A 19105-nucleotide genomic window follows, 5' to 3' on the forward strand; every position below is an offset into this window, starting at 1 on the left:
TTATCCAGAAAGTCAAAAAAGTTGGCACCGTGGGATTTATGGTCGGGAGGCGATTGTTCCCGCCAGTATAGTTGTACCACGATACGACATTTTTTTCCACTCCGAGCCCTCGGGCGGCTTCAGCCTTATTCAGAGAGGGTGGGACCTGTGTCAAAGGCTTCAAAGAGCGTATTCCAAAAGACGTGATTTTAGTAGGGCGAAAAAAAAAGGAGCTATAACCAGGCGCCAGCCATCCAAAGCCGGAGATACCTTAAAAATCACAAGAGACCGGCAGTGCCTTCAGCCACTCTCGTCCTCCGATTCAGCCCACTCAATCTGTTCAGCAGTGTCCTGCAGACTGCAGACTGGTGATAGGGTTGGAAGGAATGGAAAAACCCCTTCAGAATTCAATGTAAGGAGAGTCACTGAGCTCTACGAATTGTCTCCGTGTAAAACATACCAGGCTTTGGATTGATTGATAGTTGTGGATGTTATAACATCCCACCCCATCAAGCTGCCTACCCAGGAGAGTGGGCTCCTTCGTATATCCTTTCTTTGCTTCTTTCCCGCCAAATTCCCCCACGGCATCCATGGATGAGGAGTGGAAACCAGAATATGGACGAAAACCCCCAGTGCCCCAGATACATCGCCCCACTATGAATCACTAGTTTAAAGAAAAAGCAAAAAAGAAAAAATTTTTTTTTGGCATGGAACTCTGGGCTTTCAGGGATAACGGATGCTTTGAACAAAACGAGAGGGAAAAATCCAACTATTTTTTTGCGACTAAGTTGGTTCTAGACTTTATGCTAAGTTGTTCTACGATCCCATCTTCGGACATTTTTTCGATGCTGGGAACGCTAAGCGAGTTGTGGTGTTTATCGGATTTTAACCAACCCTGTTGATAGCAACAGAGCAAGCTGAGGCATTGCTGTGAATGACTGGCAGATTTGCGCAAGCTGGTTAGCATTTGCATATAGAATATGCCGCGTAACAGATACGGAAACATATCCAAGGTCTTGATGAGGCAGAAGGCAGCTGCGGAGCCTTTAACATCCCGTCTCTGTATGTATGGATTGGAACTGGTTGCCGAATGATGAGACAGCTGTGGACTGGATGTTGTGTTGTGCTTTCAGCACGAAACCAGCGACAAGATAGCATGCTACGTAGCTGAAGTGAGCCTTGAAGGGGATCGCATATGTATGCACATGTACTGCCCGACTGCACCGTACAATGGGTTAGGCAAATAACTTGATTTGAATGTAGACTGGGCTGCCAAAAGGAAATTCCCTTCATTTAATTTTGCACACACATCATGATAACGATCAATCATCTTTCTCTCTGCCGTGCTACTTTATAGTTGAACAACTCAGGGGATTCCACTCTCCTATGGTATGCGTAAGCAATTGCGAAAAATATTTTTGTGCAAGGCAATCGGCTCCCATTCGTCCATGCACTCTGGAAGCAGGAGCCGTTATATGATTTTCGGGCGGCGCGAGCTGCGGGTGCAATTGATATGCAGGAGATCATCATGATAAACAGATTCCACGACGCCAGGAGGCTCTGATCGATGCGATCATGCACAAGAAATATATGTCTGCATCAAGGTTTGCGCAAAAAAGCAAAATGTCTTGCAGTTGCTCGGGGAATATGTGTAACTAACTCTAACTAACGTTAACTATGTACGTGTGCTGATGTGATCATAATTGACGAGAAGCCAAAAATCAGAGGATCTCCTTCATCTTCTGATGGTGGCGTTCATGACATGCTTTGCTTTTGGCTGGGTTTAATTAGTTCGCGTTTTTCGCCCATACTCATAGGGCCGTTCGATAACTCCATGATAGCTCCGGATTTGATTTTTCTCCAAAAAGTTGGCCAGCAAGCATAACTACAACATATTGAAGTCGATGTGTCAGGGAAAGTCATTTGCCACAACTATGCCCTGTCGCATGGAATGGAAAATTGGCCAACGCCAAAAAGCAGGGATAGTCCAATAGAGCGAAAGGGAGTTGATCATCAACAACTGAAACGAGATCCGCGTTTGCGTTGCGCGGGATGTGGCTATTATTGACCACAACCGAGATGCAAGTTTGATTACACGAAAAAGGGAATCACAGAGGCGTATAATGTCGAATCAGGCTCAGCCAGGGCAATAGATTTTTCGACAGCTCTGATATGCAGAAGCGTCTCACCGGTGTAAAGTCGATTACTTGCAATTCCGGAAATCAGCCAAGATCATTAACGGCTGGCAACATGTTTCGGAACTGACTGGACGGCTCATGCTGAAAAAAAGGCCGCGAATATTTATTTGCCTGTTTCAATCCGATCCTGTGCTGGGAAGAAGTTGGCAGGACGGCAAATTTGTCGAGCAATCGGCAAAAACCCTTCTCATAATCTTAAAATCCAGACCCATTTGGGCCTTGTTTTGCCGAACGATCCGCCTAGGCAATTCGGTTCATTTTGAACAGCTTTGTCCTGTTGCTGACAGCTTCGTTTCGAAAGGCAGAGCGGGATAGCAGCATAATGGTATTATCACCCGCGGGAGGAAGGTGTAATAATTCCAGGGGGTTCACGAAATCGATTCATTTTAAGCTGGCCAGTTAATCATCTAGTGCAATACGGCGCAACTAATTCATTATAGCAGGAAGGTTATTTGGTATCAAAGCGTAGAAGAAGGATCTCGACCTCCCCGAGTCGGCCATAGTCCCGGATCCAGCTGGACACCGCTCTTGTCAGATTATCAACCTTTCCGTTTAGGCACTGACAAGACGTGTGTCAGGCAGGAAAAGTGACCACCCTGAGTGGGATTGTGAGATGGTTCTGACCCAAAGGGCCAAACTGCGTGGATCCGGGGAAAGCTTAGGTCAGGCTCCAAAGTGACAGAAAAAGGTTTGCATGTCAGATCGAGGATGTCTTGGAGTTTGTTTGGACACTACGGAGTACAGATCCCCATGTCGGCTAGGCGTTTGGCCATGCGTTTCGCTATTACAATTATTGATATCTCTATTATTCTTGTTATTACATTTCGGTCCAGAATTTGTTGAATTGATTGCTGGACTATCTTTAGCCGCAACAGGGCGCAAGAAGACCAGTTTTCTTTCCACCATAACAAGGCGGCTCGACCCGAAACAATGCGGGCGACTGTAAGAGGATCAAAACACGGGGAAAGGTCGACAAGAGGCGGAGGACGCGAGTGAGGGCATCTCACCGTCTATCTGAGCGCATGCTTCATCATGTGGTCTGGTGATGTATGTATGTGCAGGACATCCACGGATGTCGAGGAATTCCGCAGGCAGGAAAAACAACTCAAAAGCCATTCAAAGAAAGGGCCAGCTTCGGGGAAACTTCAACGTTTGCTTCAAGCTTCTGTCCCGGCCGAATGATCGTATTTATAATATCAATCCGCCGCACGCAGGTTCATGGCTCGCACTCGCTGGAGGGGCAGATTATGGTCAGCACGAATTAGTAACTCTTAACAGCCAGTGGGTGTGTTTGATCAGAGAGCCCGCTCACTGGCCAATAAAGCCAATACGGCCCTAAACAGATCGGAATCAAGGCGCAGTGTCGACCTGAAAATGGGGCCCTCAAGACTGGGTTGACCAACGCCAGCCTGGTGGCCCCCAAGCCCCCGAGAACTAAGGGCGGGCATGGCGAGGGAATAATCATAATACTAATGCGAATGCGAATGTTAGACCAGCCCCAGAATAACCGGCAAATGAAAATAAAATAAAACTGAAAAAATACCTTCCATACACAGAAGTGGTCGATTTCCGCCTCAACTCTATATAAAGCCGAAGCCCCTTCCACTCGGCTTTGCTAGCATTGCTGCTCTTCTTTGCTCCTGACATAGCTCTTTTCTTCTGCGCCGCCTCTCTTCCTTTCTAGCTTTGCCTACTACATACTTTCCTTTAATCCTTCTCCGTCTTCGCATCTCTTCTATACTTATCTACTTTCCTGTGTCCTTCGCCACTCCATTACCCTCCATTCTCGCCCTAGTTGGCCCAATAGATAAATTCTTTTGCTTCAACAAACCCCAGTCTAATTCGCCCATCTTCGACTCGCAAAAAGCTACCTCGTCCTCCTCTTTGGGTCGGCCTTCTATATTAGTATTGTCGCTTGTAATTGATCGGCTTGAAATACATCCCCTGCCGACCGCCGTCCAACAAACTCAATTGCGACTGTCCTCCGGCCGCCCGCTTAACCTCCCTTTCCGCCTGGGCCGAAAGTACCACCTTTAACTCCTATTCAAAATGTACTCTTGCGCCAATTACTCTCGTGGCTGCCGGGGCCGTGTGAATACCCCAGGAGGGAAATGCGCCACCTGCGTTGTATGTGAAAGCAAAGCTTTTCTTCTGAAAACACTATATGCTTAAGCTGACTTGTCCAACCACCTTCAGGCATCAAACCTTCGTCGTCCAGCTTCGGCTTCTCCTTTCTCTCCCCTGCGCGGACAACCAAGCTACAGACGCGCCTGGGACATTGAGAAACCCGCGGACCTCAAGGATGAGGAGCGATTCTAAAGGAATTTCCCACAAGAAAAATAACTACCTATCAAGCTGAGCTCGATGCTTGGCTTTTACACCGCATTCTTGTCTGCCTCTTCCGATCGACACGCTTCCATCAATCCTTCTCCCTCTCCAAATAAAAATAAAATAACAATAACACATGAAGAACATCAAAGAAAAAGAAACCCCCCAAAGCAATACAGTCCAGGAGACATTAAACAAAAAACATGATCGTACGGAAAACAAAATGAAGCAAGAAAAAGAGACGTGGAACGTGCAGGAATCTACAAATTTCGCAGACACCTAACCTTTCCGATTATTTCGTTTAACTTAACCTTTTCCTCTCCAAACTTACATCCCATTTTACCCCTTATATATTCTCTTTCCGGTTTTGTATTCCGCAGACACTGTTCAGGGCAGGCCTATTTCCGTCTCTTTTCTCGTTTCTCTCTTCTCTCTTTCTTTTGTTTTTGAAATTCATTTTTATTCCCAAATGTACCACGTGTGGCTTTCATTTCCTTTGTCCTGTCCTTTCCAAGGTTCTTTCTTTCTCTGGCCCCTCACCTCGTGACTCGCATCCCATACACCGTACCTGTTTTGTATTTCATCGCATTTGGAGGTATTCTGCTTTAAGTCTGTCTACACTGACAAAATACTCAAGCGACGGCGTTTATCTGTTTTTTTTTATAAAGTCTTTTGATCCCCCATACTTTTTTTTTTTTACTCATTCTGATGTAACTGTTTCATGTTCACTTTCGCTCGTTACTCTCTTCACACTGGCCACCAGAACTCTCATGTCCTGGTGCCGCCTTTTTTTTTTCAACTTAAGCTTGACTTCAACATATATAAGACATTTTGATTCCCTCAGGCTAGGCTAAGAAACTGATTATATTTTTAGCTTATGATTTCCTTGCAAACAATCCTTTTGAAAAAAAAAAAAAAAGGACAACATAATCCAAGTGCCGTGTCTTGGTAGGGGGGAAAAAAAGAAAATGAAAAAGAAAAAGAAAAGAAAAGAAAGAAGAAAAGAGACAGAACCGACCCAACGATGAAATGAGAAAAAGCAAAGAAACCCCACATCCCCTTGCCTAGTGTCGAAATCTAAAAAACCGAATCCAAGTCTGAAACAGAAGGTTACTTTGAAGAATCTTTGTGACCTAGTGCTAACACGCATATTTAATAATTTTTTATTTTTTTTCCGGATAGCAATATTCAGGAACCAAACTCCAGAGATAAATGAAAAATAGTAAAATCAGGGGGTGGCAAAAAGTAAATAATAAGAATGAACCCGCCAACGCCCAACCCAAAAAGGATAATAGATACAATACAAATATCATACAAAAATGATTTTTTCTTCTCCAATTTTTATTTTTTATTTTTTTAACTTCTTTACCTCCGTTGGATTTCCGACGTCGCGGATAGATTAGTTTAGACTCCCCTTTCTTCCCCTGAAGGAGTCATGCCCTTGGCATTCTCGCCTTCTCCCGGGTTCCCTCTGACGCTGGTTTTGGGCAGCGTAGATACTTTTGCCAATGTAAGGTTAGAAAGGGAGAAGGGTAGCAAGCGGGTTACTCTGTACCGGAGAAAAGAACGCAGAGAAGAGGCTATGGGGAGAGAGATTGATCTCTCTCTCTCCTTTTCTTTTTTTTTTTTTTGCCTTCTCTGTTGTTGCTGTTGCTGTTATTGTCAACTTTGTCCATGATAGTGGTGATATTTTAAACTCCGTGCAAGGGTTGTGGTAATGACTGTTGCTATTTACCCTGTTTTGCTGAAGTTTTCCGTGCTATTGGAAAAGGATTGGGAATGAGCCTGGCTGCTACGTCACTGATTTAGCTGCTACTCTCCCTCTGTTTGTCATATGTTCTGTAGTGTATTTTCAGTTTAGAAGTACCTCTTTCGAAGACATTATCAAGTCCGCATATTGTTATTGACCACAATGACATATATGGCGCTGCACATCATGCAAATCAACAGACCAGGGAATCATACCCCTTAAAATCCAGCGTCAGGGCTTGAAGATCTTTTTCTGCACGAACCACACGTTTCAAAAGCGCCAGGGCAAGATGATCGATAAGTAATTTTTTCCTTTTTTCTTTTTTGGGGAGAAGTTGCTCTGGTATTATTTTGCTCAACGTTGCTCACAATGAACCATGAAAGCAAGAACAGGAATAAACGGTTCCTCCGCAGCCCACGAAAGTGCTTGTGGAGAACAAACAACAGCAATCATGACATGACCAGGTTCAAGATCTCTGCGCCACACTAAGAAGTCCTTACTTACTTATTCCATCCAAGCCCATTTGTGGGTAAAAAAGAAAGGAACACAATAGAAAACAACGTACTTGTTAGCGTGGAATGTACATGTACGATGACAACAGAGCCCCACCATCTTGATGCTGCGGCTCAGATATTGAAACATCCCCTGTTCTTCTTGCCTTTAACTCCCCATCGCCTCGGGCCTTCCAATCACCTATTTCTATGTTGACTGACTGGCCATGTGGTCTGGGTAGCAAAGGAACGACAGGCCCAAAGGCCCAAGGGTAGGTGGGAGAGGATGATTGGCGCCGGGTCAGCCACGTCGATCATGATCAGGTATGCTGCTACTGGGTCTTTATGCGTGGTGATACCAGGGGTTATAGTTGAGGTGAGAATGGGAAGCAAAAGGGGGCGGGGGGAAGGGAGGGAGGGAGGAAGAAAGGGAGCGGAGCGGGATGGGCCATGGTTAGTTAGGGGAACACCCGAGATCAAGTTTGGAGTCGGTTGTGACAGAACCTTGATACAGAGCTTGCTGTCTTGGTAAAATGGGTGGATCAGGGGCGGCATTATTCTTGTTGGATGTCGGAATTTGCTGACAGGGAAGGGGTTGTGAGGTGTTGATGACATCATAATGAGGCCTGATCGATTTGTGTCTAGCGACGAGTCGACGACAAGGTTGTATATGCAATGCTGCTTTCTTTTCTTTTTCTTTTCATTCTTATTTTTCTTTTTTTCTTTCTTTTTTCTTTTTGATTTCCCGAACAAAATTGACCATTCGCCTCCTATTGTTGTTTCCCCCACTCTGGTTCACCAGTAGTAGTGTGGTTTCAGATTATCTCCACTGCATAGTTTAGCGTTGGCGTCTTGTTGGCGTACACACTAAAGGTGCAGTAGTTCGATTTACCTTTGCTTTTTCTTTCTCTCTTTTTTTTCTTTTTTTCTTTTGTTTTTCTCAGCCCGTTGATGGATTCCAGCGGGCGATGCTTTGACACCAAGGAATCTGGGTTGAAAAGAGCAAAGAGGTTCTCCATACATCACCATGGCCCAAGCAACCTATTTCGGAATATTTAGCGAAGGTATATTGAATAATACTAGTATATTTGATGCTCTGAAACCTCCATTTCAGCTACTCTCACTCGTCGTCAGATAATGTTCAATGTACTGTACTTCACTCCTTACGGCTATCCACTAGAAGGAGCCAAACCCTTAACAAGCGACGCACTTCGAAGTATTAATCGCAATGTGGAAAAATATCCTATGATGTCAAGGACACAAGTAGGGCAGTTTTGTGGTATGGAGCGTCGGACATTGGCCCGTTAACTGGTAAATCCCCGTATGCTATTTTGTTATCAAGCCTGCAAGCATATCCAGCCATAGGAGCTTCAAATTAAGCACAGACAATGGCATATCATTGGAGATGCTTGTTCGACGCTGCTTTGTCCGCGCTGCTGCAGCAAGAACTGGCTGTGAGATCTCACCGCCAAGCCTGTTTCAATGGCAATTGATGAGGCACCATGTGACCATCACCGCTACCCAACTGAGACCCGTGGGGATTTCCGGGCACAGTTGCGGGTGACATCGCCTGCATTAACAACAGATGAGAGACAAAGCAGGCCTCCTCGGGGGAAAGGGTGATTGGAGCAGGCTGAGGATAAGGAACACGCTCAAGTTTACGAGAAGCCTGTCTGCCTAACCATCGTTAGCCTCCTTGTTGATTATTTTTGTCTCAAAATCAAGTCCATATCGCAGCAGGAGAAGGAATACGACCGCCGTTGACAATACAAGCTAGCTAAAGGCGGGAATGACAACGACGATGGTGCCAGGGGACGTCGGGGTGGCCACCGGCCACGTGCCCAACAAATGCCGTGCTCGACCTGGACTACAAAGCCCAACGATGAATTCCATTCGAAGCGACCAGAACCTCAGCCAGCCTTTGTCTCTTCAGGACAGTAATGTTACGCGTTTGAATTGCCTAAATGCACTGGGGCCAGCAATACAATACCGGAAATACCTACTAGCATTCTTCTCACTTCCCTTGAGAAGATCGAGAAGATCTCATCTAGTTCCGCTGTCTGTGATTGACGAAAAATGCCGAAGGTCTTTTATAGTTATTTTGTTTATGCCAACTTTGCGACAGTTAACTACCACTGCAAATTGTTCCAGCCATGGTGTAACCAGACACCAAAAATCTTGACAATTTAACCTGCCGTAATTGTGGCAAAGTGGGTTTTCGCCTTCTGGGTTTTCTGGACCATAATTATCATTCCAATTATCCAACCTCTGCATATTTGACACAGCGAGGAAGCTTATGGAAGGACAATAAAGAGTGAGTCGCTCTAATTAGCCATCGACGTCATTGAGCGGTGAGTAGCAGCTGGCGGGGAGGCCAGCTGGTTCAATGGAGCTCTAAAAGAAGTGCTAGAACACGCCAAGGAAGCCCATGATTCTGCTACCCATGTTGCTGACAAGCAATTTGAGAATGGAATAACCCACTTAACAAGCAACAGTCATTCAGGCATCCATATACACAATTAGCATGGGATTACCCATGCCAATCCCCTTTTCTACTTTGTTTTGAGGACATCGTTCTAGATATTCCTTGGCTGCCCAATTTCCTTCGCTGTTCAAAGTTCAAAGTTCGTCAAGACGACCCAAAACTGCAAATTTTCCTTCAAGCCAAAACTAGAGCAAAACATACGAAAAGATCTGACATACCAAGAGATATGTCAAGCATAAACTTTGAATTCAGCCATTCAAGCGAACCTTATGGCTCGTGCCCCATATGAACTCGGTGGTCACTGCTGGTCTGGTTCTTTTGCCGACCATGTTCGATCTTAAAGCAGGCATCTGGTAGCATCCCCAATTCCACCATTATTGCGTCAGACTAACCTCTCGACCTGGCTCCCGTCTTCATCATCAAAGCCTCTTTGAAAACTGCGCCACCGGCACATACGGTCTCATTCACCGTACTCTAGCAAGTTCCACCAAGATCTGGACTCGTCGACCATGATGAAGATGCTCGTGTTAGCAAAGTCGCGCGGAGTCCCGTTTACATGACAATTTTTCCTCTATGGATGGGATGATTTATCTTCCGAGCCAGATATTTTCCAGCCCATCTTTTGTGTTTATCGCTTGGAGTTTGCCTTTTACCTCGATCCACCAATATGAAGAACCCCCAATGTATGGCGCGCATATCCCAGGCAAACTCCAACATATCGTTCATTCTAGATTGAAATACGTTCACAGTCCGCATCGTATACTGCGATACATGTTTCTGCAACTTAGGTTTCCGGAGAACCCGAGGTAAAAGCGGGACAGATGAAAGCAAGGCGAAAAGTCTTTCCTGCTTGCCCTGAATGTAACTTCTTGGTCACAGTTGGTGACAATTCTTCTCAATTTCAAACACCACCTCTCCAAAAAAAAAAAAAAAAAAAAAAAAGTCCCAAAAAGGCAACACATTAGTTGTTAGTTTCCCTTCAGAGTTCGTTATTTTTCCCTAGTTAAGCTTCTAATATACACCGACATTTCTACTATATAGACGCCAAGGAACACCCACACGAAAATGCTCCAGATGTCTATTTTTAAACAATGGCTTTATTCCCAAATCTCCACTTCCCAACTAGTTGTTTGACTGCCCTGATAAGATCCACTGCTGGGATAGCAGCATACGAGTACACAATCCCCCACCTCTCTCCCTTGTCAAAAATTCCCGAGCAGTACGTATGTCAACACGCGTAACTCGCAAACCAAGAATCCACTTTCTCATCTATATGAGGTTTCAAAAGCAAAAGAATATGATCTCTCGTCAATGAGGCGGCCTCCGTTCAGTCAGCGAAATCCCTGCTGGGCTCTCATTTGAGCATTGTAAATGCGTTTGTTTTCCTGCTTGATCGGATCTTTCTGTGCATACGTATGCGCTACACACGCGTCGCTGCGGCTAGTCATGATTCTCTCACCATTCATGCAATGCGTCTGGAGTTGAGTTGGGGGTGATTTCACGATAAAAATAGTAATATCAAACAAACACGTAACACTTATGATGGAGAGTGATCACATAATAATGAAAAAAAGGAAAGGGAAAAACCAGAAATTTGGTTCGGTTTCTCGAGGCGGGACGGGAAGGGCAATACGGGGAAAGATAAGTCGGGAAACCCAATACTTTACGATATTTTGATTTATTTGCTGTAATAAGTTAAAACAATTAAACTAATTAAGCAATTTTCGGTTATTGAGAATTTATATATTGATATATGCTAAATGTTGGTTGGCATTATCTTACTTCTTGTGGCTATGAAATTTGCAACGGCTATCCGCAGCGAGCGGACTACCAGTGACAGAACCTTCTCTACCCGTCTTTCACCCCGCCGCGGGGTGATAGTTGTCGAATATGCATGATTGCGTCAGAGTCTATGACCTGTTTAGTTGTCGCCTCCATATGACACGGAGGAAGGAGGGGTAGTTGGGTTCCAAACGAGGAGTGAGAAAAAGTTGGCGGGGTTATCGGACAATAAAACGAGTGTGTTCAACAAGGATTCTGCCGAAGTTTGATTGTCGCGCACTTCAGCAATCTGTGGAACGATTCAGATTTCTTCCACAGCGAAATACGGTATATCTGGCGGCTTTGGTAAGTCTGTGGCCGTTCGCGGCGTGATTTTAATTCGCTAGGTTTTTAAGCTTCTCGGTGACTTATGAGTATCTTATTTGAAAATGTTCAAATCCTCATATCTTGCACTCAAACTTTATCCCAGGTTAGATGAATTACTATGTCAGAATGACTTCCATTTTGCCGCATCTCCAGGCATGGCCCATGCTATGCTGCATGGATGCCCAATTCCGCTCCAACGTTCCGCTGATTGTACGGTGAGAAAAGAGCTATTGGCCTTGGGCAAAGATGTTGGTTGGAAATGTCGTCATAGTATCCTGAGATCCCCCGCCCACCGTTTTATGCATGTGAGGGAACGCTGCATCACTACTCACCCTATTGAACTGGGAATTAAAAGAGTATGTAGTCTGAATAATAGCGATTTCCTGTCTTGATGTCAGGTGTGGATATCATGCGGGACTAGGAATCTATTTGCCATTGCTGTCCGTTCTTGTTCGACGAAACAAATCGAAGCCGCCCAGATGAATACTGTCAGTCCAGTATTTGCTTCTTTTGGTTGCAAATACTAGTCCTATTGCCAGGCGGGGGAGGGGGGAGGGGGGGAGGACGTGGGAGGAGAGGAGAATTAGTAGAATTTTCCATCTAGAGTTAACGCTTCAAATTTAATAAAGGCAGCTCAATGCAGGATTCAGGAGAAGCCAGCGATTGATCCCGTTAATCCAAGTATTCAATCCGTGGAAATTCGGTGGGAGCACACATGTTGGGGGATCCAAAGCAGGCAAGATACGGGGGGCTGAATGCCAATATAACTATTATCGATCCAAGTCCGACTCCTTAGAGTTCCAGGACGAGAACAGCAGTGGTATTTAGCTTCTCTCAGTAGTATCCAGGCTGGCACTGTGTAATCCTGTACAAGTCTCCTTTGTAATCATTCCGTAAGTTGTTGCCAAAGGCTTCCAAACTTGAGATGTCAGCCCTGCGTTGAGAATGATCACGTGTGCCGATCAGCATTGGATCAGCAACCTCAACTCAACAATCCCATATCCAGCATCTATCACCATCCATCAACTTCCGCGAAAAGCTCGATAACAACCCGATCTAACGCGTTCTAGTTCTGTTAGTTGCTTGCCTGTACATGATGGATTATCTAGGTGTATATTGTCCTACCAAACGCTTGGTTGTTTACCTCCAACTTCGGGCGTATTATATGACAGAGCTGAACGGGATGGATAGACGCGTTGATGCAATCTCACCGGACCTGGATGATGAAGCCTCGGTGATTCAACGGCCTCTGCTGCTATCACTGCAGACAAATGCTTGTCCAGCCAGTTTTACATGTATTGACTGCAGCCCATGATCCTTGGAGGGAAATGGCTACTCACCGTCAGAGACTGTACTTTCCTGCTCCTCGCCTGAGGTTGCCAAAAAATGCGTCCCCGCCTCGAACATGAAATCGAGACAACACTGTGCTCCGAGTTTGTTTTTGGTTGAGAAGCATATTCCTTTCATCATAATTCTATTTCCCAATCGTGATACAGGTTTTAGCCTCAGCACAAACAGAGATAGTATAAGCACAACAAGATTTCATATCCAATTTCAATCGAGTATGGTTTCAAGATCCAGAGCATCCAGCAGTGCTGTTAACTCTCTGAAGAGATCCAAATCTACTTCATCTATTAAGTCGCGCCGTCACATTCCTCCCATCCCAGAACTTATAAACCCTCAGGCCGTCCATTACCATGCAATGGCTGCTGCGTCAATTGCTATGCAGCGCTCCAATCAACGAAGTTCTTTAGATTTAAGAGGGTCTTGCAGTGCGTCACACGGTGGCCGCAGCGAAGCGGACGGGTTTTCATTTCGCTCTTCCAAAGCCCGCAGTATCCGTTTCACCCCTAGTGATCGTGATACTACTGGTGCTCAGAACGAACGACCTTTGATTCAATGCCCAAGCTCTATAGCTTCCCCATGCAGCAATGGAATTGCCAGAAACGATCCCGCATTCCATGCTGCCGCTGACGAGCTAACCCCGAACATAAACGAGTTGTCTGGAATTGGAGATAGCATTGCTTCAGCGCCATCATCCTATCGGAAACTCCGTAAAGCTAAATCAATGTTCTCAACCCGGAAGCGTGCGATGAAGTCGTCAGATTCGTCCTATTCACCGTTTAGATCCTCTACCTGCTCAGATAACCCCGAAATGGGCCATCTTTCCCGGGCCACACTGCGACGATCGAAGTCTTTCTTTGCCGCGGAAATAGCCCAGAAGCCAGATAGCGAAAAGCGTACAGACAGCCAGAACGCAGCAATCCAGTTAGCCCGTGAGCAATATCTACAGGAGTTACAGCAGTCAAAGCGAAATGATGGGTCGGCATCTATTCTTAGTGGGAGAGGACGGCACCAACCAAGGCCCTTTAGAAAATCCCTTAGATCTTCTAGCGGATGGGATGCTGAAAATGAAACTCCCGTCGCTACTCAGCCTATAAAACCCAGTGTAATTTACCCAAGTAAGACCCTTCGAAACTCAAAGTCGAGGATCTTTTCATTGTCGATCAAGAATGGCCTAAAGAGGATATTTGGACGCTCGATGGCACAAGAGGAAAGATATGCACCCATGGTGCAGCGCAAGCATGTATTAGGATTTAGTGATTATATCAGTTCAGAATCTGGAGGTAAGTTTTTAACCCCGGAATCCGCTGTATTTGGCAATTGAAGAATTCTAACCCCCATACAGGACCGGCGAGCATTGGCAATCGGCCAGCTAGTATCAGGACGATGAAGAGCTCGGACAGTTTTGGCACTTTTAGCTCCCGCGCAACCAGTTGGACAGATTCGACCGCTACCAACATTACGGCTACTAGAGATGCTGTATCTGAGAGAAATAGACTTTCTATTATTCAAGAGAACGGCGTCCCACCTGATTCCACCCCTTCCCGGCTGTCTTTCCATTACAACGATGGATACTCAGTCTTCCGGAAGCCTTTGTATCCGGGACGCAGCGGTAATAATGCTTTTAATGCAGTGGACAGCCAGCGGGTGTACTCTGCCTTAGTCAGACATATTGACGAGTCCCACCGCCAGGATGAAGGCGACAGGGCCTCAAGAGCAGGAACTGTACGGGGATCGATATATAGTCCTTCATCGTCAATATACTCACATCGCCCAACAAACACCATTCGGCATATACCTAGCGAGGCGTCTATGCGAACCATCAGGGCGATACCTCCAGCGCGGGGCCTATCTCCAAGTTCACGAAGCCAGATATCGGTAGGCTCGAGCTACCGTAGAGAGGCACTTGCTATTACCCCCCAAGAAATTGCTCAGCGTAACGAAAACATGAGTCGTTATCGTTCAGTGGAATCGCTCCATCGGTCAAAATCGTCACTTTGTCAACCTAGCCGGCAAAAGCGATCCGAAATTCCGAACCCGCTAGTCCCACCGCGATTTTCCTCCTATGAACACGCGATAGACTCAGACGATGATATCGAAAGTGTGATAGTATCACGGCCGGGTGATATTGCGCGATCTTGTGTCTCTCCAAGTGTGTATTCAAGGACGACCAGCGGGGATACACCAAGGCATTTTGGAAGCAGGAGAGACTTGAGTTTTTCGGAATCTAGCGATGAACGAGGTACGGTTACTATCCTTGCCAGTGAGAGACTACCGTATAAGCCAAATGATTCCGGAGGCTATACCTGTAGCGACAGCAAAATCAGGGGTAGCGCCGAGTGGAAATCATGGATGAGCTCTCAAATGGACCTTTTGGATGCTACCCCTGAGAACTATGCAAAGGTCCAATATGTCAAGTCCCCTAACGCTCATTACCGGGAAATGACAGAAATTCATGGCGAGTTGAAGGATGGAAACCCTGAAGCATCGTACACCATGCCCCAAACAAATGAATCTATTACTGCAGAGCCACCTGAAGGACCATCATCCCTTGGTGTTGACCAAAGGCAGCCGCTAGTAGAATTAAAGTCATTTACACAAAATAATTTTTCACGACCTCTCCGCCTATCTCCTGATATACCCATCTCCATTTCTCGCCCGGCCGTTCAAAACCCATCTGTTGTTGCCAGATCGGAATCCGCCCATAGTGTTCATATAGCCCCCGACGTTGATCCCGAGAGGTCTACTCCAACCGACGCTGTGCTTCCGAGAAATGCGTCAAGAAGCCCAAGCGCCTCTCTATTGGCTTATGAGAAGCCCGAATGCCTGGACCTTGCCACATTGCCAGTTACACCCACGAGACTCCCCAAAGCTATCCAGAGCACTATTTCGCTCCGCAATCACAGTGGGAAAGATAGCCCGACCAGGCGACTCAGCGATCCTAGAAAATTGGCACCAACAGTCAATTTTAGCTCTGTTCGCAACAGGAGAGACAATGTCCGAGTGACCAATGAGAACTTAAGGGGGAGCAGAGTACCTACTAAGAGCAACTTGCCAGAGTTAGGAGATATTCATTCGACAATTAGTAGCAAACGCATGGTGGATATATTCTTGAGTCAGAGACGGCGTCAGATGGGGGGAGCAGAGAAAGGCACAGAGCATGCTTTTATCTAGCCCTAGGACTATTCCCTCAACTCTATACCAATTTGCTGTTCCTGCCATCAAACAACAAGTTTTTGTACATTTCTCTATTTGACCGATAGGGAATTCTTATTGGCATCGTTTTAATGCCTTCATCTTCAACGTACACGGCTCTCCTATCCATGCCTGCCTATTTTATCCTCCCTACCAATTTATTCTGTTTGGGTATTCCTCTTTCTGAAATATGGGGGAATACATGCACTTCTTCCTTATATAATCATGTCTCTCTTTCAAAAATGCTGGAAGATATGCACTCTTTTCAACTTAGCATTACCGAATTTGATATGTCAGTTATCGTGTATTGTATTGCATTGTTCAGGGTACTAAAACTTGTTGGGGAGGGGTGCTATCAGATTATTATGCTAGTTTCATTCTTCTGAAATCAGGTTATATATGATTTATCACCAACCAGTCTGTTTATTTTGTATCTTTCTTCCTTTCCTTTTGATCATGATATGATGTCAAGGTCCAAATGGGTTAGTCAGCAAACATCCCTCCAAAATTTCCCCCGAACCTTGCAAGGATCTACTTATATGGGATATTGCAATCACGATATGCGATGAGAACCACCATGATATGCCGGGTGATGATACGTTGCTGTTACAATGTGTCCCTACAATATTATGACCAATCACTCTCTACATCATGTGGTCCCGAAATGGACATTTCTCTGGCATCTATACCCCCAAGTAGGACTAAGTACGCCTGAGTAGCGTCCGCCTACGCTTTTGTCGTCATTCATTTAAAAGATGCTTTTCGGCAAGGTTTACTCTCCAACGGTTTCCAATATGGAAACCATAGTCAAGGCGAGGCGTCTATTACGCCTCTCACGGGTGTGAACCTTGTTTAATATGACGTTAAAATATGCTTCAAATTGTAAAGCTCGCGCCTTGAGCTCCTTATTTGCGGCGTCTCTATCTCTTCTTTCCTTCGCTCCGTCTTCTCTTTTACCCCCATTGAACCTCGAGTACTTTTCTGTCAAGAACGATCATTTCAATCTTTGCTCAACCCAGTTCTTTCCATCACTGCAGCTCTACCGAGATCTCGACAGCTCTTCCCGCGCATAGTTCTGTCAACTCACTCATTCTTGCAGTCTTTATAAAGGAGCCTTGACTAAGAACTGGGAGTCGCACCTCCTCCCGATATCCAACAGAAACGAAAGGAAAAGGGAGAAACTTTAAGCAAGGTGCGATTCAAATGTCCAATTCAATCATCGCTGGTAGGTTCTTCCCCATCTTATGAGAGCCCAGGTGGGTACTAACATGCTCGCAAAAGTAGGAAGCGCAACCATGTGGCTGATATTATGGCCCGTGGTTTTCTGGGTAACCGCCTTTATGTTTGCAAGCTCGCTATTTTACATCCGACACATGTTTGAAATGCCCCGTACCGAGGCTCTGTTGAGCGTCCTCTTTGCACTTCTGAACGCTGTGGTTATTGTGCTACTTGGCTACCAATGGGTCTCCAACGAGCTTGACTTCGACAAACTCAACCGGCAATTCCCCCATATCATCAATACTCAGTGCATCGTCTCGCATGCTATATTGTTCTCATTCGTCGGAATTGCCATCATCGGTTGTGCTAGCTGCCTTTTCGCCAAAAGGACCTCACCCAACCGCAGCTGCCACATCGACAACAGCAGAACCCAGCTACTCTTATGCGCCTTTGCAATTGGCGCCGCTTGGATGGCCACATGCCCTTCCTCGCAAGCAAGAGAGCGCCAAGCTGAGTTTGAAGCATTACTCGATGAGGGAAAATATGAGGAATTACACACCAGCCTTCGTCGTCTTGCCGACCTCCATATTTGCCTAGCAGTACTCGCGTGGCTTTTGACTTATTGGGGCCTGTACGCGTTTGTTAGAGGGGTATACACTATGAAATCCCATGTATTGGACTGCTTTTTCCGCCCCTCTCGATTCCGGCGCAGAATGTCCGTTCCAGGTTATCTGTCACCCGCTCATCACAGGGATGAATACGGCGATCTCGAGGCGGAATTCTTCGACAACAGGGCTCTTGTCGAGCTGAAAGCGTTTGACCAGCACCCTACGGTTCGTCCGGAGGCAAATGCCTCATCCCACGCCTCAAGACGCGAGTTAGGATCCCCAGATGCGAGAGCGGATGTAACGCTACCCCCTCTAGCATTCCTGCGCGAGAAAGGTTTGTCGCCAAGCATGGTCTCGGTAGACACCTTCGATCTCGAAGTGCCGCAGACAACCCCAGTGTTTGAGACTGGGAGGTTGTCCAATTACCTAAACCGAGACAGCACGTAAGTAGTTGTACATCAAATCATGTCATTATGAGGAAATTCGATAAATTTTGTTCTGATCTTCTGGAGGATATATATATTTTCATGCAAGCTATATAAACAAACTTCTGGCGCAGGGTTAAGGGGGGGGAAAAGTGATTTTTGGGAACTCATGGAGGAAATAAACACTCTCTTTTAGCTTAGCCGAGATAGAAAAATATTGCAGGGTTAAATGATCGTTTCGGAGAGAATATATCATGGCGTCGCCGTCAATTTAAATACAAAGCGTATACAAGATAAGATCAAGTAGACTGAAGAGGTCATCCATAATCTTGTCCGCAGTCTCTTTTATAACGAACGGAGTTTTTGATGTCGACCGGTACACAGTAAAATAAACATTTTCAACGACACTTATTTCATGTGGCAACCCTAACCATGACTCATCCTGAGGGTTTTAGATCGATGAAGGGGCTTCGTATGAGATGGGGGGACGGCGAGAGGGAGCGGAGATACAATTTACTGACTAGTAGTACTACTAGTACATGGATAGAGAATAGGATCTGAAGGAGATTGAATAAAACGAAAGAATTATGAATATATATATAATAGATATAAAGAACGAGGGGAGAAGGGGAGGTGGATGGGAAGAAGGTAAACAAACGTTTCCCCCTGTCTGGATTTGTGGTAATGGACCTATATTTAATACTAATCAAAATGTGAAAAAAACAGCCCCCGATTCCCAAATTTTCAATACTTTGAATAGAAGCGAGGGATGAATAGATAAATAAATTGAACCTAGACAGAAACATAATAGAAAGGAAAGGGAAAAAAAAGAAGAAATGGAAAAGGGGGAAATAATTAATGTAATATACCCTCACTCTCTCCATCCATCATTTTTTATTCATTCCTCCGGTCAGCGTACAAATGCACAAAAGAAAC

General features: G+C 45.5%; 3 protein-coding genes across 3 annotated transcripts; all 3 read left to right on the forward strand.

The window, feature by feature from the left end:
- Nucleotides 1-7773: 7773 nt before the first annotated feature.
- Nucleotides 7774-8687, forward strand: HCBG_02012 (uncharacterized protein; the record flags this gene model as incomplete). The annotated part of the gene is made up of 3 exons (XM_045429061.1): nucleotides 7774-7810; nucleotides 7861-8025; nucleotides 8524-8687. The coding sequence occupies 3 exons, from the start codon at nucleotides 7774-7776 to the stop codon at nucleotides 8685-8687; spliced, it is 366 nt and encodes a 121-aa protein (XP_045290847.1).
- Nucleotides 8688-13081: 4394 nt separating this feature from the next.
- HCBG_02013 (uncharacterized protein) lies at nucleotides 13082-15897 on the forward strand (the record flags this gene model as incomplete). The annotated part of the gene is made up of 2 exons (XM_045429062.1): nucleotides 13082-14006; nucleotides 14069-15897. The coding sequence occupies 2 exons, from the start codon at nucleotides 13082-13084 to the stop codon at nucleotides 15895-15897; spliced, it is 2754 nt and encodes a 917-aa protein (XP_045290848.1).
- A 1289-nt stretch (nucleotides 15898-17186) lies between these two features.
- HCBG_02014 (uncharacterized protein) lies at nucleotides 17187-18191 on the forward strand (the record flags this gene model as incomplete). The annotated part of the gene is made up of 1 exon (XM_045429063.1): nucleotides 17187-18191. One exon carries the CDS (start codon nucleotides 17187-17189, stop codon nucleotides 18189-18191), a length of 1005 nt encoding a protein of 334 aa, XP_045290849.1.
- Between the last annotated feature and the right edge of the window lie 914 nt (nucleotides 18192-19105).

This window comes from Histoplasma capsulatum (genome assembly GCF_000150115.1).
Source record: "Histoplasma capsulatum G186AR genomic scaffold supercont2.2, whole genome shotgun sequence".
In the NCBI taxonomy this organism is placed as follows: domain Eukaryota; kingdom Fungi; phylum Ascomycota; class Eurotiomycetes; order Onygenales; family Ajellomycetaceae; genus Histoplasma; species Histoplasma capsulatum.